We start from the raw sequence: 27,078 nt of genomic DNA on the forward strand, positions 1-27,078 counted from the left end.
TCCAATTGAAGGGCAGCCCTTGTGAGGAGGTATTCCAGCTTGACGTCATGTTCGCAAAGAAGTGCCTGTGGCGTTGTTTACAGATGAGTACAATGCTGGGGTGTCATTGACAGATGAGTATGGGCAGAAAGTGTCGTGGACCCAGGACACATCATCCCTGTAGACACAGTTGGAGATGATCCATACAGCAAGAAAAACTAGCAGGAACGCTGCTAGGAGGAGAATAATAAAGTTGGTGGAATGCTGTGGTGAGATCATCATGCTGTTCCGCTGGAGGGGGTGAGGTCTGCGCAGGGACGGCTTGCTTCTGGGGTTTTAGGTTAACCCTCTTCAAGCGACTTGCGTGGATCCAAACAGGAGACTCCTCAGTGAATACAGCGGTCCTGATCGCAGCGATCACAGTGTTGGGAGGGCCAAAGGGGAAATCTGTCTGCTTCCTATCCTTGGAAAGCTTCTGGACGATGACTACGTCGCCAGGCTGGAAGGAATGGGTAGGAATCTGTGGAGCGAAAGGAGAGGTGCAAGACACGTTTCTTTCAACATGCCCTAATGTTTCTATGAGCTTTCAGACATATTCTTCCTGTATCAAGGGGAGATCACTACTCTCAACTATTGAGGGTTTGTCTACCCACAGGGTGGGGAAAGGTCATCCCATGAGAATCTCAAAGGGAGAGTAGCCAGTGGTGCAATATGAGGCTGCATCCTAATTTCAGCTAAAACAATAGGGAGGAATTTCTTCCAATTCACAAACGTGCCAGCTGTAGCTTTCCTGATTTTGTCCTTGATAGTTCTGTTCATACGTTCGACAATACCGGAACTCTGTGGGTGATATGGGAGATGAAATTTCCACTCAATGCGGAGTGCGGTAGCTAAATCTTTGCATACTCTGGCAGTGAAAGCAGGACCATTGTCTGAGTTAATGTGTGTGGGGCATCCCCACCTAGGGATGATTTCGCGAAGTAAAATGTTCACCACAGTCTGAGCAGTTTCATTTGTGGTGGGAAAAACTTCAGGCCATTGGGAGAACATGTCAACAATAACAAGGGCATAATCCTGACAGGTCCCGGTGGCATGAGGAATATGAGTAAAGTTAATCTGTAAGTGTGTAAAAGGAGAAGTGGGGTAAGTAAGGTGCTGGTGTGGTGCTTTATGGGGTATGTTGGGATTAGCGTGGTGACAGGTTAGACATCGAGCTATATATGTCTGTATCAGGGAGTGAAGGTCAAGAATGAAAAAATCACTGGCAAGAAGTTGAAATGTTGAGCGAACACTGCGATGACCAATGCCATGATATTGGGCAATGAATAAGGGGGAGCTAGCGGCTGGTATACAGGGTTTCCCCTCTTTGCACCAAAGTCTGTCCGAAGGGCGGCTTTGGGCACCGGCCATCTATCAAGTTCAGAGGGGGTAACAAAGGATTGAAGCTGAGAAAAAAGAGAGGAAGGGGGAAAAACAGGAGGAGAAAGAAGAGGAAGGAGAACAGAGGAGGGAGGGGGGTCCAAAGCAGCTTGTTTAGCAGTGCGGTCGGCCAGAGCATTACCTCTGGCAACTTCAGTCTGGAGACCAGTGTGTGCACAACAATGAATGATAGCAACTGCAGCAGGCAGGAGTAAGGCAGAGAGAAGGTATGAAACAAGGGAAGAAAGGGAAATGGGCTTACCATCAGCTGCCACAAAGCCACGACGTTGCCAGATAACACCGTGGTCGTGTACAACACCAAAGGCATATTTGGAATCAATGTAAATGTTAAAGCGTTCACCAGAGAAAAGGTGGCATGCGCGAGTAAGGACAATGAGTTCAGCAGCTTGGGCTGAAGGATAGGGGAGAGAAGAGGCCTCATGGATAATATCAAGGAGTTCAACCACAGCATATCCCGTGTGGAAGGTGTTGTCATTAGGGTAGGAGCAGGAACCATCAACAAAAATGGAGGAAGCATCAGGGAAAGGGGTGGAGGACAAGTCAGGGTGGGGGGAAGTGTCGGCGTATCAGAGAAATCAGGAGGAAGGGAATCCTGTTCACCTTTGAAGCCCAAAAGACCATTCAAAAGTAGGACAGGGCCGTAAGTTGGGGCAGAATATCTGATGGTGAGATTGGGATTATAAAGAAGGATAACCTCATAACCACTAAGGCTCTGAACAGACATGTGCTGGGTATGAATGTTGCAAAGGAGGGCTTGGACATTGTGAGAAGTATAAAGGGTAGTGGGGTGACCAAGGGTCAGAGGAGTGGCCATCTCTACCACCATAGCACATGAAGCCAGGACTCTCAAGCAGGCAGGCATGCCTTGTACTTGAACAGGAGTGACTTTAGAAATAAAAGCAACAGGGCGTAATTTACTGCCATGATCTTGTGCCAGGACACCCACCATGGTTTTACAATTGTCTCGAGCAAAGAGGTGAAACATTTGATCATAATCAGGGAGACCCAGGCCTGGGCTAGAAACCAAAGCACATTTCAAATGTCCAAAAGCATCCAACATTTCTTTAGTCCGTCTGATAAGATCAGTCATTTCAGGACCCAGGGTCTGTCTCAGAATCTGGCCATTAAAGGAACAATCAGGGATCCATTGGCGGCAGTAACCAATCATACCAAGAAAAGTAAGCATGTCTTTCTTGGTAGCTGGGCGGGGCAGACCCAGAAGAGCAGCAATGCAAGAAATGCTAATTTTCCTCTGACCATGAGACAGGACAAAACCCAAATATTCCACCTCAGATTTACACCATTGCAGTTTCTTTCATGACACCTTGTGACCATACACAGACAACCATTGTAAAAGGTCCAAACTATCAGCCTGACAGGTCTCCTGAGTTATGGAACATAGGAGGAGGTCATCCACATACTGGATGAAGACAGAACCATGAGGGGCTGTCCATGGCTGCAGAGTAGCCCGAAGGACAATGGATAACAATACAGGGGAGTCAACATAGCCCTGTGGCATTCTACACCAAGTATACTGCTGTTGCTGGAAGGTGAAGGCAAAAAGGGGCTGAGTAGCCTCATCAACAGGGTCAGGAAAAAAAGCATTCTTCAGGTCAATGACGGATAAAATAGTGGCTGCAGGTGGAATGGAGGAGAGAAGGGAAGGAATGTCAGGGACAATGGGTGCAATGGGAATTACCAAAGCATTAACAGCCCTAAGGTCTTGGATGAAACAGGGGTGCCATCAACTTTGACAAAAGGATTGATGGGCGTATTGTAGGAGGAGATGGTGGTTTTAATAATACCGGAGGAAAGAAAGGAAGCAATCAGTGGAATCATAGCCCTCTCCTTTTCCCGGGACAGCGGGTACTGCTTGATGAAAACGGGAGTGAGTGATTTCAGAGAAGCACGATAGGGAGTGCATGAAATAGAGCCTACATCTGTGTCAGCGGAAGCCCAGACCGGGGAGTCTGGAGGAAGGGGCAAAAGCGTGTCAGGGCAAGTGAAAAGGTAAAAGGTGGACGGAGGACGAATGGGAATGATGGTGGAAAAGACATGCAAACCTCCTGTATCATCTGTATTGAGCTGAATGAGGAGATGGAAGAAAAGATCTCGACCAAGAAGGCTGACAGGGCAATGGGGAATAATAAGAAAGGAGTGCTGGAATAGAGTGGATCCTGTATCTGGATGGGCTACCGACAGGGGTGTAGTATGGTAGTATTTAGTTAAAACCCCATTAATTCCCATAGAAGGTTCAGCATTCATGCACGGACCCTGATAGTAGTCCTCACTGATGGTGCTACAAGTGGCACCTGAATCTACAAGGAAAGGCACTGGACTCCCCTGGACAATAAGAGCTATCATGGGGGAATCCTTGGCAAAGGCAGAGACCAAAGTGAATGCTGAGGTGTAAACCTCCTAGCCCCTTCATTGGGAAATTGGGGGGTTGTGCCAAGAAATGGGAAAATGAGGAGGAACGGCAGATGGTCCCGCAGTGGGGGGAGGGGGAGGCATCATGAGTGGGGCAGACTGAACTTGCAATGTGGGGGGTCTGGGGTGTGGGCATTGATTAAGCCAGTGGCCAGGGTCCCCACAATTGAAACAGCTGGTTTGTCTGGATGGGTTGTTACCACCGCAACCGGATGCAGGGGCCCGACCCCTGCAAAACCTGTGACCCCCTCTTCCGCGAGGAGCGGACAGTCACGGTCCCCAGGTGGGTGGCTGGCCCTGATAATGCAGGATTTCCCGGGGTTTAGAGATCTCAAAGCAACCTGCGGCTTCCTTTTCCATTAATTTACTCTGAAAATCAGCACGAGAACTAGTGGGCCATTCTGAAATCATTTGTTTGACCAGAATTTGCAAGGGAGAGTGGAGGTTAGAAAGTCTGAATAAGTAGGGAATCCATATTTGCATGAGCACTGAGACTTGGACCTCTTGGGTCCAAGTTTCATTAAACCTTTTCCAGAAATCCACAACAGTTTCACCGGATTTCTGTTTGCAAGCTACAGCAGTGGGAAAAGAAGATCTAGACTTAAAACACCTGTCAAGCTCTGCCTGCAATTCATTCCACATAACAGCATTTCCTGCTTCAGTATTAAGTTTATAAGCTGTAGCAGTGACAGTGGCAGGCTCTAGAACACTAATACTGGGGAATTTAAACCAGTCCCAGGGCCCAGGGGGAACTATGTCCAACAAAGCCATCTAGGATGAGGCACATATCTTCCTGCGTATAATTTCGACCCTTGCATGCTCGCTTCAGGTAGTGAAACGTGGCACTAGCAGAGATAAGAGGCTTGGGGCAGTGTTTAATAATCTTGTTAATGTCTTCTAATTCAATGGGTTTCTTTAAGAGGGTATCTCCCCACTGTAAGGAAGGGAATCTGTTCTTGCATCAACTCTTGTACTTCCTTAACCCTTTGAGTGCCGCTGCAAGTGCAGATGGGCGAAAAAGAGATTACCGGCCCCTGGATGGTGGGGCTGGTGGTGGATATAGTGGATGATGGTATGGCTTGGGGCAGTGTCATTAACCTGTTTCGATGCAGCTGCACTAGACAGGACGGGAGGTGGAGGAGGAGGAGATAGAGTGAGAGTGCTGCCGACAAGGAGGTCAATATCATCCTTAGATAAGGAGGGATAAAGTTTAAGAGGAGCACTGGGTGATGGAACTTGTAAATTATATGGAGGAGGACTGGCAGCACAGATAGATTTTTCTGCAGCATGTAATTGGGCTGAGGAAAGAATGGGCTGCTTGTTTTTTTATCTTTGGCAGTAGCTGACCAATAGGGAGCATATGTAAGCCAATTAATGCCTCCCCTTCTCATGTATTCTTTGTCCCAGTGCGGGTCCCCTGAATAGTATGGCCATGCCTCATGATCCCCCAAATACAAACCCTTTACCATATCCATGTGGAACTTATCATTTGCCCCATCTCGGGGAAACGGACTCAAACTACGAAGTTCTTCAGTCCAACAAGCCATATTATTTACCCAAGGGTCAATAAGATACTGGCAACACACACGGGCACACATGGGCCTTACAAGTCTCATCTTTCTAAGGGGGGGACCTTACTGCCTTTCTGACCCATTACAAAACAATATAGCAATGCACAAGTCTCGCTTACCTTACCTTATAAGCGAGATACAGTAATATACAATACAATACAATACAAATCTTATACTCTATGAGTCTTATATCTCAGCGATAGAAAGAAAAAAGCACATGCATAAAGCGTTAACCCCACAGATGACAGAGTGGGCAGGCATTTCTATAAATAATATTCTTCCCAAAAGAACGTGCAGCCGCTCACATACGCGGCGGGAGTTCCCAAAACTCTGCAATAGACTTCCCAAAACTCTTACTAACAGATAAAGGCTTGGAACAGGATGCCAATACCAGTGAGTATTAAAGAACAGAACTCAAAATTCGGAAATACTCACATGGTACCAGTACTGTCCATTCCAATCCCGGAACACGAGCCCCCCAACTGAAACAGACCTGGTCCGATTCTGGTCCCAAAACCACCTTGCACATACTTTGTCGCCTCTCAGATATCCGGAGACAGTCTCTTTAGGAAGAAAGGACGCTCATGCTAAGAGATGTCCATTTATTATAAGACTTATATCCATTTTTATAGCATTATACATGGGTCAGTTTTTCAGCATATGACTGTAGGAAAGACCATATTTGGTAACAGGATACATAAAAGCAAGTAAAAAGAGGTAGCAAGCATAAGAGGGGCTTTGGTGGGAAGTTTCATAACTATGGCATATAATACTGTCCTTTTGTCTAAGGTTTGAGCAAATGTTTCTTTCTTAGCAAAAGTTTCTTATCTAAATAAGAAGCAGAATCACTCAGCCAGAACACGGGCTGTGGGGGGTTCAGTACGTGACCTTCGCACAAGTAGCTAGCTTCAGAACAGGATGTAAAACACAGAGCTCAGAACACAAAGAGAAAATGACCTTGTGGTTCCTTAGCAAAGTGAAGTTTCTTAGCAAAGTGAAAACTGTTTCTGTTTCAGCACAAGTAGGAATAGAAAAATTTACTTACAAGGAATATATGTGCCTCTTCATTCATCATCGGTCTTGTTTCAAAATCTATTTGTTTAGTGCAGGCAAAACCCAAATTCACCTATGTGGTGCTAAAATTGAGATTACGAAGGGCACTTAACTTGTGGCCCGATGGCTACCCAGCTGTTTCACTGGCAAGTTTCCTCAGGGGCTGATGCTCTTCAAAATTTCATTTATTATCCTACATAAAAAGCATAAACTTCATTAATAAATTATAAGTAAAAATCCCAACAGTGTTAATCATAAGATAAATTTTTAAAATAGTTATTTCTTTACTAGTGTTTAATGGGTGCTAGAATAGATGTGTAAACTTTTAGCACAATGGGCGCTGAAGCCTTTCTTTCTTTCTCTTTCTTTCTTTGCTTCCTGCTCCCCCTGTCCAGCAGTAGCCCTTCTCCCTTCCTTTTACCTCCCCACTGTGCAACAGCAGCATTTCTCTCCCCCCGCCCCCGCATCTCACACAGCCCCCGCCCCCGTCTCACACAGCCATTGGTAGCATTTCTCATTCTCTCTCTCCCCCCCTCCCCCTCTCCCGGGTCTCACACAGCCATCGCCAGCGCAGCATTCACAACTCGCTGCTCCTGCTTGCTTCAGGCCTTCGTCACTGCTGGATCCCACTTACCTTATGTTTCCATGAAGGCAAGACCTGGCAGCGAGGAAGGCCTGAAGCAAAGAGGAGCAGCGAGTTGAAGCATCGCTCCATGCCCTATCTACCACCAACACTTATTTCACCCAAAGCAAAAGCATGCTTATCTGAGAAGTGTCCCTTGGGCAGCTTTTGCAAGGGCATCTGCAGGGTTTTTTTTTCTGCTTGGGAAAACACTTCATGAAAATCTCAAGCGCCACAGGTTCACAGTTTTTGCAGGGTCTGCCGCAGGCTACTTTTTTCACCTGGGGAAACCGCCGCACCGCCACAGGTTAACAGTTTTGGCAGGGCCCACAGCAGGCTCCTTTTTAAAGCTAGAGCCTCAGGTTCACAGTTTTGGCAGGATCAGCCGCAGGATACTTTTTTCAGTTGAGGAAACCACTGCACCACTACAGGTTAACAGTTTTGGCAGGGCCCGCAGCAGGCTTATTTTTTAAGCTGGAGAAACCACCGCACGAAAATCTCAGCCGCTGTAGGCTCGCACAGGCTCTGTTTTAAGCAGGGAAAACCACTGCACTCTAGACACTGCACTCTAGTCGCTCAACTGTTGCTGGGGAAACCGCCGCGTGCAAATGTCGCTAGGGATACTGTCGCGCGCAAATCGTTGTATTGCACATGCGGGAGCATGGCACCATTTATCAGGGACCCACAGGAACGGCGCCAGCAGCTGAGCCATGGTGAGTGAGCGGACCGAAGCCCTGCCTAGGATCCAAATTGTCTTCTGGGTACACTAATGCCGCTCTGAGTACCTAATGCCAGCTGCCTTCAGCCATGGAAGCTGGTGAAACTGCCGCAGGCAGAGTTCTACTCTACTGTGCATGTGGGGGCACGGCACCACAGATCACGGACCCACCAATTTTTTTATTATAGCGGATTTATAAAGTTTTCATATTAAATCACAAGAATATATCTTGCTACAGAAAAACAGGAAAGGAAAAAACCCAAACAATAAGGGAGAAAACAACCTCCCTAATAAAGAATAATTCTATAACCTTCCTTAGACCACCACACAGAGAGAGAGTCAACTTTTAAATTTGAAGAAAGTAAAGGCAATAATTTTAAAGAAAAGACCTAATATGAAGCCAGCTGCTATTAATGATCAAAAACCCTTGCTATTCAGTCCTTGATGATTTTCTTGACATCCAGAAATTCCTTAAGTTGTTCCAGGGAAAAAAAGGTATATATGATTCCCAAGTACCTTACCAAGCATTTACAGGGATACGCTAAAAGGAACGTGGCTCCCAATTTAACTGTACCTTGTCGTAAAGAAAGAAAATCTTTCCTTTGCTCTTGAGTTGTTTTTGAGACATCGGGATATATCCAAACTTTTTGATCTCCGAATAGTTTTTGAGCATATTTAAAGTATAACTTTAGAATCATATTAACTTCCTGCTCATAAACAAAGGATACCACAAGAGTGGTTCTTTGCATTTAGGCTGTAATAATTTGTTCTAATAGTACAGTTATATTACCAGGAATTATCTGTTTAGCATTTCCTGTCTTTTCAGAGGAAATCTTTTTATTTAGCAAGTAATATATTCTGTTAATCGGTGGAATATTGTTTGAAGGAATATTTAAATTTTCCATAAGATATCTCTTAAAAAGATCAATAGGCATATTACCTGAAACAACAGGAAAATTCAAGAGACGAAGGTTGCAACATAAATATGGTCTCAATAAATCAGATAGTTTTAGATGGTTGCAATTGAAGCAGGCCATTCAGGCCGGGGTTCCCTGAGTGGAAAAACCTTAATAATCAATATAGTATGGAGTTCTTATACTTTCAGGCGGACTTCCTGGGTTACCAGGCTGCCCAGTGGTATAAATTGCTGACTGGATTTATTAAAAAGAAACCAAACACTGGTCTGAGAGACATTTGGAGCATTGAGATCAAGTATCAAATTTCTGCATCTCAATGACCACAAATTTGGACTTGGAGGATGAGATGTACAGTGTCAGCATCTATGAGACAAACATGTTTTTTTCTGTTACATAGAGCATTATGGACCCCTGTTCGGTTACAAAAATTGGATAGCTCTAAGTCTAATAGATGTTGGCACTGTCATCTCGAAGCAGGGACTTTAGATCATTTATTATTCTATTGTCCATTTATTATGACTTTTTGGAAATCAATTTGGGACCAAATTAATTGTTTATTAGATAATTCTGTGAGATTGTCATATGATACTGTGCTATTTGGTATGGCAATGAGAGCAAAAAGTCAGATTTCTTCAAATAATAAATTATTACTTATAATGACTGGGATTGCCATTCAACAAATTACGTATAATTGGAAAAACTGGAGTAGATTAAATTATAATTTCTGGTGGAATTCCTTATGTCATATTTATAAAATGGAAAGATTTATTGCAATACAGCAAGGATGTTTTAGGAAATTTCAAGATGTGTGGGAGCCATTAACAAAATATTGTACTGATTAGATGACATTTTTTCCCTTAAATTTACAGGTTCAATTATGAGGGGGGAAGGGGTAATTTTATGATTACATATTGTACAAGGTATTGATTATATAATAGGAAGGCGTGGGAAGGGTGGGAGATAAGAATATATCATTTGTACTATTGATGATTATTAAGTGATATACTTAATCTGTTTTAACACTTATTGTAAGTTCGAAAATGAATAAAAAATTTTAAAAAAAGAGACGAAGGTTCAACCTACGATTAAAATTCTCAATATATTCCAATTTTTCTATGAATGGAAATACTGTCCTTAATGGTTGCCAATTTAAACTGGTGTAAACTTTGTATGTCCTCCTGAGTATGCTTGGCTTGGCCAGAGAAGTCTTTTTTCATCGAATCTACTGATTTAGTCAAAGTATCTAATTGAGATGAAATTTTTGATACCTCCAAAGAAGATTTTGTTGAAGAAATTTCCATCCGTTGAAGGAGCAGCCAGATGCCTTTCAACGAAGCCTCCATTGGTGCAGGTATTCCTTCTGCTCCATCACCTGAACTTCCCAGCACTACTGCTTCAGCTACTGTGCCCCTGCCGGGAGACCCTGTAGAAATCCTTCTGGGCTCACAGGTCTCCTGCTCTAGCGTGCCTGTAGTAGCTGGATACGGGGGCTCAAAGGACACCGGAGGAGGCAAAGATCTTTCCATTTCCGTAGGGGAGAAAGGCTCTCCAATACCACTCCCCAAAGCCGGGTCCACCTTTCCAGAATAATGCGCTGCTGCCAGTAAAGTCGCGAAGAAGTGGTCAACAATCTGCTGTACCGGGGTGGAAGTAAGTGCTGGCAGGGGTGCAGCTCTAACCACCCCTTTCCTCTTTGTGTGCAGCATAATTTTTTAGAGATGCCACCACACTCCAGATAGAAAAACAAGCTCAGAACACCTCCCAGGCTCAAGAGGAATCGCTAACAATGCTGCAAGGCAGCGGCTCCCGGTTCTTTTTAATTGTGAAGAGAAACAATAGACTGTAGAGTCCTTGTTCCCTGCGGCTTCTCATACCGCCGCCATCTGGACTCCTCCTCAGTTATTTTTTTTTTTAAATATTCTTTATTCATTTTCAAGATTACATTAAGTGTTAAAAATATTCATTCACATTAACAATAAATTCATCACTTAGAAACCATCATTGATACATTACATAGATTTTTTTCCCTTCCCCTTTCCCATCCCTCCCATCCATATATTCCATTATCATATAAAACATATAATAATAATATTCCCCCCTCCCTACACCTTAAATTGATAAATATAAGGGAAACAATTTCAATTAATCCTTACAATACTTTGTTAATGGTTTCCACACATCCTGAAATTTCTTAAAATATCCACGTTGTAATGCAATAAACCTTTCCATTTTATAGATATGGCATAAAGAATTCCACCAAAAGTTATAATTTAATCCTCCTCAGTTATTGATATTAATATTCATATTACATTTTATTTATTTTATTATTATAAATAATTTTTAATTTTTTATAAATAATATTTCAATTTCAAATGGATTTAGAGAGATTCTTAAGAAAGTTACACATTAAGATCTTTTTTGCAGATATACCCAAGGGATTGGATTCATCTATAGTTAAAAACAAATCTACATGGATACCTCCAACTCCTATAGATCCAATTCTGACAACATTTAGAAATGTGGTCATGCAAGAGGTTAACAAGTTAAATTTCATCTTTAGGAGATAACAATCTGGAATATGTCCCCTGGTCTGACCACTTTCTAGGGGCTTTCTGTCTCCCCATCTTTCTGTCGCACCTTGGAGCTCCACCCCGTACTTCCGACCCCATTACCTTCCGCAAAAAAATCACAAGCGACCTGTTCTGATCTAAATTTCTCAATCTATTCTCCTCTGCCCCTAAGCCTGCAGATTCAGGTACTAATTGGCATAACTGGGTCGCTCTCTCCAAATCCACCTATCTTTCCCTCGCCCCCCTTTCCACTAAATCCATCTCCTATCTCCACAAGGCCCCTTGGTTCCTCCCATATCACAGAGAGCTAAAGCAGAAATGTCGAGCTCTGGAGCGCATATGGAAAAAATCAAAATGTCCTATAGATAGACAGTCCTGGAGAGTCAATATCAAGCTGTACAATACAGCACTAAAAAAAGCAAGAAAGAACTTCTATGGTGACAAAATCTCCAGGACCAACAATCAAAGCAGTACTCTATTCAACATCTGGCACTCCCTAACCTCCAAAAGAGACCCCACCTTGCTCCCCTCCTCTCCCTCAGCCGATGTTCTAGCAAAATTCTTCAACGATAAGGTTTCTTCCTTGAGATGCTCTTTCCCTCCTTCAGTCTTTTACAACTCCCTAGTGCCCACCGATTCCACTCCCACCCTAATGGTCTCCAACCCTATCCCAGCTGACAGATCCTGGACCACCTTTGAGTGCGTATCTGAATCCCTGGTCCTCAATCTCTGCCTCAAACTGAAATCCTGTAATTGCTCCTTGGACCCATTCCCCTCCTACCTATACGAGAACATTCCCACTCAGGCTATTTCTTCTATCACCATTCTCATAAACTCCGCCCTTCACTCGGGCCATTTCTCCCCAGAAATGGGTCATATCGCCTTGACCCCACTACTGAAAAAATCTGACCTTGACCCTTCCATACCATCCAGCTATCGCCCAATTGCAAATATCCCTCTCCTAACCAAGATGCTAGAGTCCATCATTTCTTCCTAACTCTCATCATACTAAGAGAGATTCTCTATTCTTTTACCCTATCAATATGGCTTTCGTCCTAACTTCAGCACCGAATCCCTACTGTCTTCCCTGATTTCAAGGGTTCAACAACTTCACTCTTGAAACAAGTTCGCCGTCCTCCTACAATTTGACCTTTCCGCTGCTTTCGATGTTGTTCACCATGATATTCTTGTTTACCAACTCTCTGAGATAGGTATTAACTCCACAGTCTTAGGTTGGTTCTCTAAATTCCTCCGCTCTCGTTCTTACATTGTTAACATGAATGGCACCTCATCCTCCCCCTGGAAACTGAATTATGGAGTCCCGCAGGGCTCTCCACTATCCCCTATCCTTTTTAACATCTATATGTCCTCCCTAAAACTCCTCCACCTATCCCCCCTTGAAACAATTTACACTTATGCAGATGACATCCTCGTCCTCCTCGAGACCGATTCGAACCTGTCTAAGAACATATCCTCTTGTATAATGAACCTACAATCCTGGGCCCACACTGTGCAAATGAAATTGAATGAGTCCAAAACAAGACTTCTTTGGCTCGGTCCAAAACTAGATCACCTACCCACCTCCATCCCACTACCCTCTGGCTCCTCTCTGCAACTTGAGTTCTCGAGCAAGGTCTTGGGCATCATCATTGATTCCACATTGTCCTTCAATGACCACCTCCAATCCTTGGTAAAAAAAATGCTTTTTCAGCCTTCACATGCTGAGGAAAGTTAGATCCTGCTTCCATCAAAAACATTTTACCCTCCTTGTCCAATCCATCATCCTCTCCAGATTGGACTATTACAACTCTATCTACTTAAACCTAACTAAGAAAAACCTCCACAGACTCCAAAGGATTCAGAATGCCGCGGCCAAGCTCATCTTCGCTAAAAGTAAATTTGACCATGTCTCCCCTCTCCTGGCCAAGCTCCACTGGCTTCCGATAATCGTCAGGGTCCAATATAAATGCGCCTGTTTAACTTTCAAAATCCTATATGGTATCCTCCCTCCCTTTATCCCTCTTTCTTGGAATTCCTCAAACCCTAATACCACCAGTTCCTCCCACAAATTAAAACTATCCTTCCCCTCGCTAAAAGGCATTTCCCACACAGGAAAGCTAGGGACCTCCCTCCACTTCAAAATCACTGAGCTCTGGAACAACCTTACCTCCCCTCTTCAGAACTTGAGCTCTCTCCAAGTTTTCCGCAAACATCTGAAAACCTGGCTTTTCTCAAAAAAATGTAAGTCTCCCTCCAACTTAGGAATCAAGGAAACTCTTATATCTTGGCATCCCAAGTCCTCTAAATTTTCTTCGCACTTCTACCTCTAACCCTCTGTTGTAGTTTCTTCCTATTTCTCCTACTGTAAACCGCGTCGAGCTCTACGAACGTGGAGATGATGCGGTATACAAACCTAAGGATTAAATTAGATTAGATTAGAAAATAGCCATGGAAAATTTAAGCGATTCGAACGGCATAATAATAAAACAGGCTGACAAAGGGGGGAGCCATAGTGATACTTAATCAAATTGATTATGAAAGAGAAATTGAAAACCAACTAAGTGATACAAAAACATACAAAAAAATTAAGTTTAGATCCTACAAAAAGATTAAAATCTAAGATTAATAGAATTACATCTGAAGGATTAAAGATAGATTTGTCACTAAACAAGAATTTAAACACCCAGCATCCTATCATTCCTGTTATGTATACAATACCAAAAATACATAAGAGCATGGCAAATCCCCCTGGTTGCCCGATAATTTCTTCTCGAGGGTCGTTACTTGAACCCATTTCAGCACATAAGCACATATAAACACATAAGCATTGCCTCTACCGAGTCAGACCATAGGTCCATCATGCCCAGCAGTCCGCTCCCGCGGCGGCCCCCCAGGTCAATGACCTGCAGTGATCCATTACTCTACTACTCTTTTATTCTACAGCCTTTTGTACTGTATAGTAACCCTCTAATTGCACCCCTGGATCCCCTTTTTCTTCAGGAACTCATCCAATCCATTTTCGAACCCCAAAGTCGTACTCTGCTCTACCACCTCCTCTGGAAGTGCATTCCAGGTGTCCACCACCCTCTGTGTGAAGAAGAACTTCCTAGCATTTGTTCTGAACCTATCTCCCATCATTGGTTCTTACGAGTAGAAGTTGTCAACCATAAGACATACATAAGACACCTCTCATTTTTTAAGAACTTTGGAATCTATAGAACATCAAGGGCAACACTTGTTGATGGCAACTCTTGACATCCAATCACTTTATACATCGATCCCCCAAGACGAAGCACTCGAAGTTATTAAAGAAATATTAGATCAAAGAGCACGACCACATAGAGTGCCTAGTGAATTCATCACATGTCTAGTAAGGATCTGTTTGAAAGAAATTTTTCATTTATAAACAGAAAATTTATTTACAAACAAGCCATGGGGGCAACATTCGCATCCTCAGTGGCATGTTCTTATATGAATAAATTTGAAACAGATTGAATATTCCATTCTCTTTTCTAGAACAAAATTCACACATAGGTTCGTTTCATTGGCGACGTGTTCATATTATGGAATAGAATTCTAAGATTAATTTGTGTTGTTTACCAAATGGCTTAACACATGTGACACCAATATAAGTTCACACATTATGCCTCTGCACAAATGGTCACATTTCTGGATGTGGAAGTAACTCAAACAACAGGGGGAGTTTTCAACTTCAGTGTATAGAAAGGAGATGGACCGGAATTTTTTTTTACACAATACTAGCTGCCATCCTAAATATTTATGTGAGAATTTACCATTCTCTCAATTTTTACGGTTCCAGAGAATATGCAAAGATGATAAGGAATTTAAGAGACATTCAAAAAGATTAATGGAAGAGCTAACAGAGAGGGGTTATAAAAGAAAACCCCTAAAAAAAGCATATTACAGAACTAAATTCAATCATAGAGAGAATTTATTGAAGTATACCAACAATCGAGAAATAAATGTGGATCAACACATGCAGACCATGGTGATGCAATACTCCAATGCCATTCCAATTCTTGAAGGCATTATCAGAAGTAACTGGAGGAATGTGCAAATGCATCCAGTATTCAGGGACAATAAGTTGAGGACAGCCTACAGTAGGAGATGCAATCTTAAGGGCATCTTGAGCCCTTCTAATCCAATTATAGACAAGAAAACATCTACAATCATAGGGCACTATAAATGTGGACACTGTAAATGTTGTGAAAATACAATGCAGATCAAGAAGTTTAATAATCCATCAGACAGTAAATGGTACACTTTAAAACATTTCAGTAATTGCAACACTTGCATTGCAATATGTTATGTTATGACATGACCATGCCCCAAAGTATAAGTGGGCAAAACCAAACGGAGCCTTAGAATCAGGATGAATGAACACAGATCCAATCATAAATGCATGAGAATGGAGGCACCAATGGTTCAACATTGCAACGACCATAATCAAAATTTCTCTGATCTGCATTGGGCCATCATAAACATTGAAAAGAATAATATTAGAGGGAGTAACAGAGACAAACTTTTACTCCAGAGGGAACAGAAATGGATATACAAGTTACAATCTATGGAACAAAGGGGGTTAAACAACAACAGGCTTTTTTCTAAATGCTTTCCAATCAGGAATTACACTTATATAGTTTTAGAAATGACACAGTATCAATATATCTAAACCCCCTTTGTAAAGATTTATACTGGTCAATGTTCATGATCATAAGTTAGACTCGTAACAGTCAATTCAGCTGTTCAATTGTATGTGTCTTGTTCTTGGGAAATACTTTTAAAACCATTTGGAGGAAATTTTTTTCACTCAAATAGTTAAACTCTGGAACACGTTGCCAGAGGATGTGGTAAGAATGGATAGCGTAGCTGGTTTTAAGAAAGGTTTGGACAAGTTACTGGAGGAAAAGACCATATTTCTGTTATTGAGAAAGGCACAGGAGAACTAAACTAAACTAAACTTTGGGTTTATATACCGCACCATCTCCACGAATGCGGAGCTCGGCACGGTTTACAGGAAGAAAGATGAGAGAGGAACTACAGTGGAGAGATTAAAGAGTTAGGTGTAAAGGGGGAAGGTGAGAGGCCTAAGAGGGGGGAAGTGTTACAGTTTTGAGAATAGCCAGGTTTTTAGGTGTTTGCGGAAGAGTTGGAGGGAGCTTGAGGTTCGGAGAGGGGAGGTGAGGTTATTCCAGATCTCAGTGATTCTAAAGGGGAGGGATGACTCAAGTTTGCCTACATGGGAAATACCTTTTATGGAAGGGAAGGATAGTTTAAAAATTTGGGATGATCTGGAGGAAGTAGGGGTTGGGGAGTTCCAAGATAGAGGGATAACAGCAGGAAGGATGCCATGTAGGATCTTGTAGGCCAGACACGCACATTTGAAGTGGATCCTGGGGATTACTGGGAGCCAATGGAGCTTAGACAGGAGTGGTGAGACGTGATCAAATTTGCTTTTCGCGAAAACAAGCTTAGCTGCGGCGTTCTGAATCCGCTGAAGTCTGTGGAGGCTTTTCTTGGTTAGGCTGAGGTAGATAGAATTGCAATAATCCAATCTGGAGAGGATGATGGATTGTACTAGGACTGTGAAGTGTTTTTGGTGAAAATAGGGTCTGACTTTCCTTAGCATGTGAAGGCTGAAGAAGCATTTCTTCACCAGGGATTGGAGATGTTCGTTGAAGGATAGAGAAGAGTCTAAGGTGACACCCAGAACTTTGCTTGAGAACTCAAGCTGTAATGGGGGGCCGGAGGACAATGGGATGGAGGAAGGTAGATGGTCTAATTTTGGGCCGAGCCAAAGGAGTTTTGTTTTGGACTCGTTTAGTTTCATATGCATTGTGAATGCCCAGGATTGGAGGTTCTTTATGCATGAGGATATGTTCGTGGAGAGGTTAGTGAGGTTCGAGTCGGTCTCAAGGAGGACGAGGATGTCATCAGCGTAAGTGTAAAGAGTTTCAAGGGGGGATAGTTGGAGTAGTTTCAGGGAGGACATGTAAATGTTAAAGAGGATTGGGGAGAGGGGTGAGCCTTGTGGGACACCACAAGTCGGGGTCCAGGGGGAGGATGAGGTGCCGCTCATGTTAACCATGTAAGAGCGGGAGCACAAGAATTTGGAGAACCAATCAAGAACTATGGAGCTAATGCCTATCTCGGAGAGTTGGAAAATTAGAATGTCGTGGTGGACAACGTCAAAAGCTGCGGAGAGGTCGAATTGTAGAAGGAAAGCAAACTTGTTACGAGAATGCAGTTGCTGAACCTTAGAGATTAGAGAGGCCAATAGGGATTCAGTGCAGAAGTTGGGTCTGAAGCCATATTGGTAAGGTAAGAGGATGGAGAATCTTTCTAAGTAGGAAGAGAGCTGGGTAGATATGATAGACTCGAGCAGTTTGGTGAGGAGAGGGATATTTGCTATTGGACGGTAGTTGGATGGTATGGAGGGGTCTAGGTCAGCTTTTTTCAGTAAAGGGGTCAATGCGATGTGTCCCATTTCAGTGGAGAATAGGCCTGATAATAGGGCTTGCCCTGTATCGGTAGAATGGAATATTGCTACACCTTGGGTTTTGGCCAGGTACTAGTGACCTGGATTGGCTACTGTGAGAATGGGCTACTGGGCTTGATGGACCATTGGTGTGACCCAGTAAGACTATTTTTATGTTCTTATGTTGATAAAACGTTACTTCAACAGATTGAGTTCCGAAAAGGACGTTTCATGAGCTATTACAGCCTTACAAGTAATAACCAGTTAGGTAGTACATATTTACGTCTCATCAGCTGACATAATACACGCTAGAGTGTAACTTGATACTCTTTTAGTTAACACCCTGGCTGAATTTTTAGCAGTTTTCCATTCTTTTCAATATGTCATGTACATCATTGGTTTAGCTTAGTCAGTGCTGTCAGTGGCAAACAACGTCAATGTTCATTGGTTCAGCACTGTCAGCATCCTATTTAAAATCGGACGCCATTTTTAAGCTCTGTTTTCAGATCTTAATTTGAGTGGTGTGAGGAGAGCCTCCGTGAATACTGGACTTTAAAAGTAAAGTGAGTAAGTAGAGCCACAATGAAAGAAGTATTGTTCAGTTAGTCTAGCAAAAAGATAGACTCGGTGTGAGGCAAGATTAACCTTAGATAACGGGTAGCGAATTTTGAAGAGCAAACATGTTTAAAAGTAGTGTCGTTTTAGGTAAATAAAAATTTTAAAATTTAATTGATCAGTTGAGAAGCAATTATGTAGTTTTTAGCCAGATAACGATGGGAGCTATTACTCTCATCAAATGTTAAGCTCCTTAAACACTGTTGATTATCATCCATAGTGACTCCCTTTGTTTTATATGCAGTAGATAATATACAAGTTAGATTCCTTAATTTTTAAATATAAAATACATTTTAAAATTATTTATAAAAAATTAAAAATTATTTATAATAATAAAATAAACTGTAATATTAATATCAATATTAATTTATCTTATAATTAACACTTTGGGATTTTTACTTATAAATTATTAATGCAGTTTATGTTTTTGATGCAGGATAATAAATGAAATTTTGAAGAGCATCAGCCCCTGAGGAAACATGCCAGTGAAACGGCTGGGTAGCCGTCGGGCCACAAGTTAAGTGCTCTTCTTAATATCAATTATAGCACCACATAGGTGAATTTGAGTTTTGCCTGCACTAAACAAATAAATTTTGAAACAAGTCCGATGATGAACACTTCACCCAGGAAGGACACAAAATACATTCTAGTAGTGTCTTGGGTGTTTGAGATCTTGGACACTACGTAAATCTGCAGCGGTTTGTTTGTAGCCAGTTGTCTGTTTATTTACAAGTTGAACAAACTGTTTTTCCATTGACAGTCTGAATAATCTATCTTTGCAATGACTATGGTCTGTACTACCATCCGAAAATCATACCCTGATAATGTTGATTTCAATCTACTCAATAAGCGCATGTGGAAAAATGCAGATTTCACCACAGCTAATTCCTGGTCTTTCATACTCAGTGTTGAGTCTAACCAGACCCCTAGAATTTTCAATTTTTTATGTATCAGGAGTTTCTGGTCATTTACCACAATGTCCTTAGGCCATTGCAGATTTTCACAACTCCCTATCAGCATCACATCTGACTTTGCCAAATTCAGTACTAATTTATGGGCAACCATCCAATCATTTACTGCTTTCAAGTATAACCTCTCTTGCAGCTCACCTTCATAGGGAAAAATAATTATATGTCATCAGCATATAAATAATAGGCCATACCTAGTCATTGAAACACCTCCCCCAGCAAAGCCATATATAAATTAAAAAGCAAGTCCGAAAGTGTCGATCCTTGTGGCACACCTTTGGTCACAGTTCTTGTATCAGACAAATGATCATTATTTTGTATTTTTATGGAATGATCTTGAAAGTATGATACAAACCACTGAAATGCTCCTCCTCTAATACCCATTTCCATCAAGATGTGTAGCAAAACATCAATATCCATCATATCGAACACCAAGGGCACATCAAGCGACACCATACATGTATTGTTCTCATCCATCCTCCTTTTCAATTCATCTACTGTTATCACTAGCAGTGTTTCTACTATTAAACTGCGCTAGCAGTTTTTAGCACAGAGAGCTGCGCTAAATGGCCCACGCTGCTCCCGACGCTCATAGGAACTCTATGGGCTCCTTTTATGAACCCGCATTAGCGGCTTTATCGCACCGTAATGTTTTATCATGTGCTAACCCCCGCGCTAGCCAAAAAACTACTGCCTGCTCAAGAGGAGGCGGTAGTGGCTAGCGCGGCTGGTGGTTTAGCGTGCGTTAAACCGCTACCATGGCTTCGTAAAAGGAGCCCTATGAGCATTGAGAGCAGCGTGGCTCCCCGCGCTAGAAACTGCTAGCGCAGTTTAATAGAAGAGGCCTTATGTCCCATATGAAATCCAGATTTATTTATTTAAAAATTTATATTGTCACACTCCCGGTTTCGGGTTCTGAGTTGGATATCGGGCAGAGCGCAAATCACCTTCAAAAGTTGAAAGCACTGCTGGGATAATAATGTTCTGAGAGAATAGTCAGAATGGTCACAGATCTCTCAACACAAGAAGGCTCACGTTCAGCCACGGTTACAATAAGGAAGGCTTTATTTATTAGTGTAGCCAATGTTCAAAATATATCCAAAATAAGAATCAAACAAACTCAAAGAGTACATTTGTTCTGGCTATTAGCCCTGCAGTCCTTCTGGCTGCCAAATCAGCACATGGCTGGTCACACCCTGGCCTCAGGGTAAGTATTAGAAGTTCCTCACCGGCTTCTTTCAAGCAAACAAAAACATCAAAAATGGATAAGTATTGCACAGTCCTGCAAACACCTACTTGTCCTTGTAAAGTACACTGTGCCTGCTGCCTAAGCTTAGTCAGGCTTCCCCCTTCCAACCCGAGTAAGTTGGTGGGGGTGGGGAATTGCTGAATCCACTCTCAAAAATTGCCTAATTGGCCCCACAATCCCAACCCTGTGGATCTAATGTGGATTCTGCCCCCACAATCCCCACTATAGCTCCCAGTGACTTTATCTTCTCAAAACAGGAAAAAAAACCCAAACCTTTCCTGGTAAGGTAGCCTTTCCTTACAATGGGCTTTAAAAGTCTCAAACAGCCATCAAACATATAGCTCCTTTCTTCCACAACTCAGTGCAGTGGGAAGTCTTTTCAAGGAAAAGAAATAAAAAAGAAGACTTAACTTTCATCCATCCGGTCATCAACTGGATCCAGAACAATGTCCATGGCTTCCTCTGGCCTCAGGCAGTCTGGCTGACTTTCCAGAAAATATTCCTCTGAATCTTGCACTTCCACTTCATTACCTTGCCTGGCCTCTGGAGCACTCAGCCATAAGTCTGCTTCCTCTGCTGGCCCAGCTCTCCCTCTCCCTGGCTTGCACTGCTCCACCTGACTTGCTCTTCGAGAGCCACGCCCCAGCCTGTGTGGGGGATGGGCAAGCTTCCACTTTCCCTGAGCTTTCTCCTGCTCTTCAATCAGTTTCAGCAGGTGTGCGCCTAAAGGACTTGGAGCCTGTTTCCTAAGCTGTGTCTTACTAGTGCCTAGTCTAGGTTTAAAGGAATGTTTGTCTTCATCCTGCTCCCACTCCTCCCAGGGCTCCTATTCTTGGGAAATCTCTCAGAAACAGGGTCTTGCTCCATGTTAGTTGGAGAACTGCTGCACTAATCAGCTCTCTTAAGCTTCAGAGTTAAGTTTCTCTGCTTTCTGGCTGGAACAAGGCAGGCTGTAGTGCTGGGCTTGTGACAATATACCACATACAACTATGCGGTTTCCATATCACATACAAAAAATCTTGTTTCCCTACGATTATCACATATAACAGCCATATCTTAACAATATCATTAATCGTCCCTGTTATCAAATAAGTTTTCTCTCTTCACAAACTTTTTTAATACTGTCTTTTCTATAATGTTTCCGAGGAAGGGTAACACAGATTTGGATCTATAATTCACCATATCTGTTTCCTCTTAATGTGCCTTTTAAAACTTTGGCTTGATGGTAGCAGTCTTAAGTAATTTTGACATGTGGCAAGTCTGTAATGATTTATTTACAATTACAGCTAAGGATGGTAATATCCCATCTCCTAATATTTGAACTACAGAAAGTTAACAGGGATCATCCACAGCTTTTGTCAGGCAGAGGGCTTGTAAGGTCTGTAAAATTGCAACCTCAGACACCTCTTCAAATGTCTCCTCTTTAACCACCATATTCAATCAAACCATATCGGTATTATCTTCTATAACTTGCACCCTGTCATGTAATTTTTCCATCTTTGCTATTAAAAAGTTCAGATAACCAGTAGCGTCTGATGCAACCGTTTCTTTTTGTTTATCATGACCCTCCATGAAATATCTTTTTTTTTTTTTTTTTAAATAAATTTATCTATTTGTTACAAACTTTAACAAGCTTAGGTAAAACAAAATATCAAGGAAATTAGAAAAACAGAAAAATAAACAATAGTTCCCATCAAGTCCACATGATTAGGGCTGTTTGTCTCTTGGAAGGGATCTCACATTTTAAAGGAAAATATTCTTATCTTTCAACAGGCAGACAATTTCTTAAACATCACTTATTAACAACCTCTGTATTAGTTACAGGATTATTTTCAGGCATAGATTTATCTTTAAGAAAATTTTCCAACTGCAATGGATCTATAAAAATATACTTATTGTTACCATAAGTTATCAGCACAAAGAAAACAAAGAAAAACTGCAGACAAACGTACAAGATGAAGGCTATTTTTATTATATCAATTATTGAGTGCAGTTAATGTTACCACCTTTTATCAAACCAAAGGACCCGACACGGTCCATGTTTCGGTTAACATGCCTTCATCAGGGGTCCTAACAAATGGAACTAAAGATAACTAAAAATATGCATGAACAAATATATGAATACACAAAAACTTGAAGAGAAAAAGTGCTAAAAGACAAATACAAATTGGTGAAAACGGGGACAAAAAGAAGACCCCCCCCCCAGTAATGGTAGGTGAAATATTGTACATGTGATTGCGATATGGATAATAGACATGATACTGAATGAAGATAGTGAAGTAGTGAGTAGAACTACCAAGTTGTAAAATGACAGGAGAAATTGTGGTGCATATGTGTACAGTGATGATAGTGGTAATAATAAAAGGGACTAACATGGGGACGAACAAAAAACATGCTATATATAAAGCGTGAACTTAAAATGGAAAATATTGTGTGAGACAGAATGTTGAGGACCTACCCAGGTTGACAAGGTATCAAATTAATCCACAAACAAAAATAAACTAGAAAAATAAAAAGCAAATATTCATAAAGATATATATACACCAAAGTAAAATATAAAACCAAAAGTAATTACTATATTAAAAACAATAAGTTATTATTGTATATGTAAAAAAAGTCATGGGAACAACACAGGGGAACTGACCCCCGCCCAGAAAGAGATATGATAATATAAACAATCGGATCAATACGAGGTAAATATCTACATAAATCTTAAATGAAAATGACCAGGAATAAATTACAGCAATCAAAATGGAAAAGTATTATAACAATGCTCGGAACTAAAGGAAAAGAAAAGAAAAATTAATATCAAAATGTGGGTGTAATAAACATAATATCAGTGGAATAGAAAAAGGAGGAAGAAAAACCCTCTAATTTGGAGGCCACGCAAGCAATCAATACATCATACGCATAAAAAAAATGCCTGATAGGGAATGCATGGGTAAAGACATGAAAAACACAAACTTAAGGCAGTATCTCACAGTCAGTGGTATGTTACAAATGAGGGCCAGCAGGAGTCATAAGCTAAAAAAGTAACAGAGCTAGCGACTCAGTGACAAAGAAATGCCTACTAAAAGCTATGACTGTTGGCGTGCCCAAAGTTTGAAATGTCAATGGAACATCACAGCCATGGGAAGGCTATGATTGATTAATGAGCGTGTCCTACATAAGGCTGGAAATAGAAAAAAGGCTGAAACAAAGAAAGCATCATAGTCTTAGAGTGGATTTGATTGGGTATTGAACACAGATGCTACATCCTTAGAGAAGTTTTAACAGTGCCATTAGTAGCACACTGGAAAGAATTTAGCCACACTATTAATGATCTTCACTTTTTTGTTTTTAAGACTTTTAAACTAAGATGGAGAGGGGGAAATATTGACCATATTTTATTGCAAGCTGAACAGAGAGCAATATTTGAAATCCAACACCATCACTCCAGCAGGACTTAATCTTGATATTGATTACCGCTCACTTTTATAGATTGCAGACCTATCCTACGTTTTTTTATCTACCCATATTGTTATTTGTCAGTGAACACATTACAGTATATTTTATGACTTTAATAATTTTCTTTAGGCAATCTTTTATAGGGCTCTAAGATTTCTTTTGGATTTCTTTCTTTCTTTCTCTTCTACCTAATAATGAGAACAAATCTCTTTTGTTATATGTTAATATTTCCAGTTGTTTGTTGGACATGCCAATTAACCAAGCAAAGCCACTCTAAGACTATGATGCTTTCTTTGTTTCAGCCTTTTTTCTTTTTCCAAGCTTATGCAGGACACGCCCATTAATGGGACATTTCAAACTTTGGGCATGCCTACTGACCAATCGTAGCCATCCAACGTTTATGACGCTGCTTATTTTATTTCCACCATCCCGTGGCATTCTTTTTTGCTTTGTAGCAAGTTTACAAAGAGACCCATGGTCAGTGATTACCTCCGATTTACATATGGTTATGGTAAGTTTTATACTAATGTTTGCCATCTCAGTTTATCATCAGCTTAATGCTATTGCAACTATTTTCTGCTACGTGATCTTTAATTCTATGTTTCACCAACAGTCATAGCATTTAGTCGGCGTTTCTTTGTCACCGAGTCACTAGCTCTGTTACTTTTTTAGCTTATGACTTCTGCCGGCCCTCATTTGTAACATACCACTGACTGTGAGATACTGCCTTAAGTTTACCCAACAGATAAGGAAGGAGACATTTAAGGTATGGAGGCCTTGGATACCGAATGAGGTTACTCAAAAGTTTCCAACATTTGCCCGAGAGCAAAGTTGGGATCCTGAACTGAGGGAAGTCTGGCAAGAGTGGGAGAAAGGTAATGGGAAATACTCACCTTTACAGTTCTGGGGAGGACTATTGTATGGGATGTCCTGGAAGCGACCCCCAAGGAAGGAGGTGGCAGAAGTTGGTAGTCCCCAGTAAATTACACCAGGAAGTATTTCAAACTTCGCATATTGATCCTTATAAAGGACATAGGACAGAGAGGCAGACTGTGAGCTATGCTCTACGGTCAGTGTACTGGCCAGGGATAGAGCGGGACATAAAAAGCTGGGTTCAGCAATGCCCGCCATGTGTTGCTGAGTAGAAATTGAGGAAGGAAAACTCTTCTAGTGAGGCCACTGAAGCTACTGAAGAGGAAGTTAAAGCAGTAGGAGTAGGCCTATATGAGAAGAAAAATAGGGTAAAGAAGAGAGAAACACACCCGATTTTGAGATGCAAACGGATGTCTGAAAAGGCTAAGTTACCTTATCAGGCTACTGCTCAGACAGTTGGCTGTGATTTGTACAGTGCACAGAATCTGGTGCTACCCAAAGATAAATGGAGGGTAGTGTCAACTGATCTCCAGATAGTGGTTCCGGAGGGATGTTATGGATGAATAGTGTCCAGGTCCGGGCTAGCAGCAAGATATGGTTTGCATGTGGGAGCTGGAGTCATTGATCCAGATTACCGGGATATAGTGAAAATCCTTTTGTTTAATATGGGGGAAGAGGATTATAAAATAAAAGTAGGGGATCGAATTGCCCAGATAATTTGTGAAAAAGCACATTTTCCCAACATATTAGAAGTTGACTCTCTCGACACCACTGAACGGGGTGATAGTGGGCTAGGTTCCACAGGAAAAGAAGAGAAGTTAGCTATGAATAAAAACGCAGATGTCTTGTCTCGGTGTAGTGAGGAAAATACGCCTGTACCCCAACCTGGGCAAAAGATAAATAGGTTCTCGGTGAGAGGGATATGTCACAGAGTAGGCCCTATGATTGAGCAGGGTAGTGAAAGGACACCTAGGGCTAGGCAAGGGAAAATTCTTTCCCAAAGAGATAAAACACTACCAACACCTCAGCCCAGAATTACAGTCAGATAAGGAAGGTTCAGTGAGGAGCAAGGAAGTACCCATTTGTTTTCGCCTGAGTTAAAGAAGGGAGAACAATGGGTAAGTGGAACTATAAGTACTCAGGATATTGTTCCTAGGGGGAGGATGCACCACCCATCTTCTAACATTCATGGGGGACACAATTCCAGGCAACACCAGGAACATTCTAGTCCTCAATTTAGCCAGGAACAAGCCACGCCTGTTGCTCATTATCCTGAGGCTTATAGGGACCAGCAGCGGTGCTCAGAAAGGAGGCAGCCACTGAACCAACCCACACTGGAGAGGAGACAGAATGGAGACAGGAGTCCAGTTCCAAGAGCACATAGCAGTATACCTCAGCCTAACACCCAGATCAGAGCTAACTTTATGGAAGCCGAAATGTTAGATGAATGCATGAGGGAAGCTTCTTTCTGATAATGAAGACTTTTTAGACCAGGAAGAATCCATGGACTTTAAAGAGGGAGATGTTGATGCTGACCAGTGGGCTATGGAAACCAATGGGGTTTAAAGGAAGTTAGGCTGAGACTGGTTGTGCTAGTTAATGTGCTGGTTATCTCTGTAACCTTAAGGCAAAAGAAAGGTTACTGAAAGCCTTAGTGGCTTGTGAGGGGTCCTTGCATTCCTTTGGGCAAGAACCACAAAGTTTCTAGGCTGGAGCAATTAACACTGCACAGCCTTGGCAGTAGTTGGAGACCTTTTTCCTTTTGGGATTTGTTTTCATAGGCTGGATTGTGGGTCCTAGTTGGGAGGGACCACAACCAACAGTCATTGTGGGAGGAGGTCCCTTCTGCCCTGAGCTCTGCATCCAAAGAGTTCAGAGGCGGATCCAGTCTAAAGCTGCCAGAAGTGATTTCCAGCAAGAGACTGTTTCCAACTGCCAAGAAAGCATCTTTAAAGTAGTTTTAAATCTATGGACTATTGCTTGGAGATAGAGAAGAGTAATATTGGACTATACCAGGGAAATACAAGTTTTTTCGTTTTTGAACTGTGAATGCAATTGTGGGTTTTGAAGCTGAGGTTTCTATTGGAATAAAGAATTTTGGTTTGGAAGCAGAACTGGGTGTTTTTA

At 41.9% G+C, this 27,078-nt stretch overlaps 1 protein-coding gene across 10 annotated transcripts in view; it reads left to right on the top strand.

Moving 5' to 3' along the window:
* PPP2R3A (protein phosphatase 2 regulatory subunit B''alpha) overlaps positions 1-27,078 on the top strand; it is a 1,177,159-nt gene that overhangs the window by 952,534 nt on the left and 197,547 nt on the right. The window contains exon 12 of one of the 10 annotated variants that reach the window (XM_033957845.1): positions 18,851-19,956. The exons of the other annotated variants lie outside the window; for them this stretch is intronic. Coding sequence (XP_033813736.1) covers positions 18,851-18,855 — 5 coding nt within the window. The 3' untranslated portion in view covers positions 18,856-19,956. Of the gene's footprint in view, positions 1-18,850; positions 19,957-27,078 lie in introns of those variants that run through there. 10 annotated transcript variants of the gene reach the window in all.

The sequence above is a fragment of the Geotrypetes seraphini genome, chromosome 9 (genome assembly GCF_902459505.1).
Source record: "Geotrypetes seraphini chromosome 9, aGeoSer1.1, whole genome shotgun sequence".
NCBI lineage: Eukaryota > Metazoa > Chordata > Amphibia > Gymnophiona > Dermophiidae > Geotrypetes > Geotrypetes seraphini.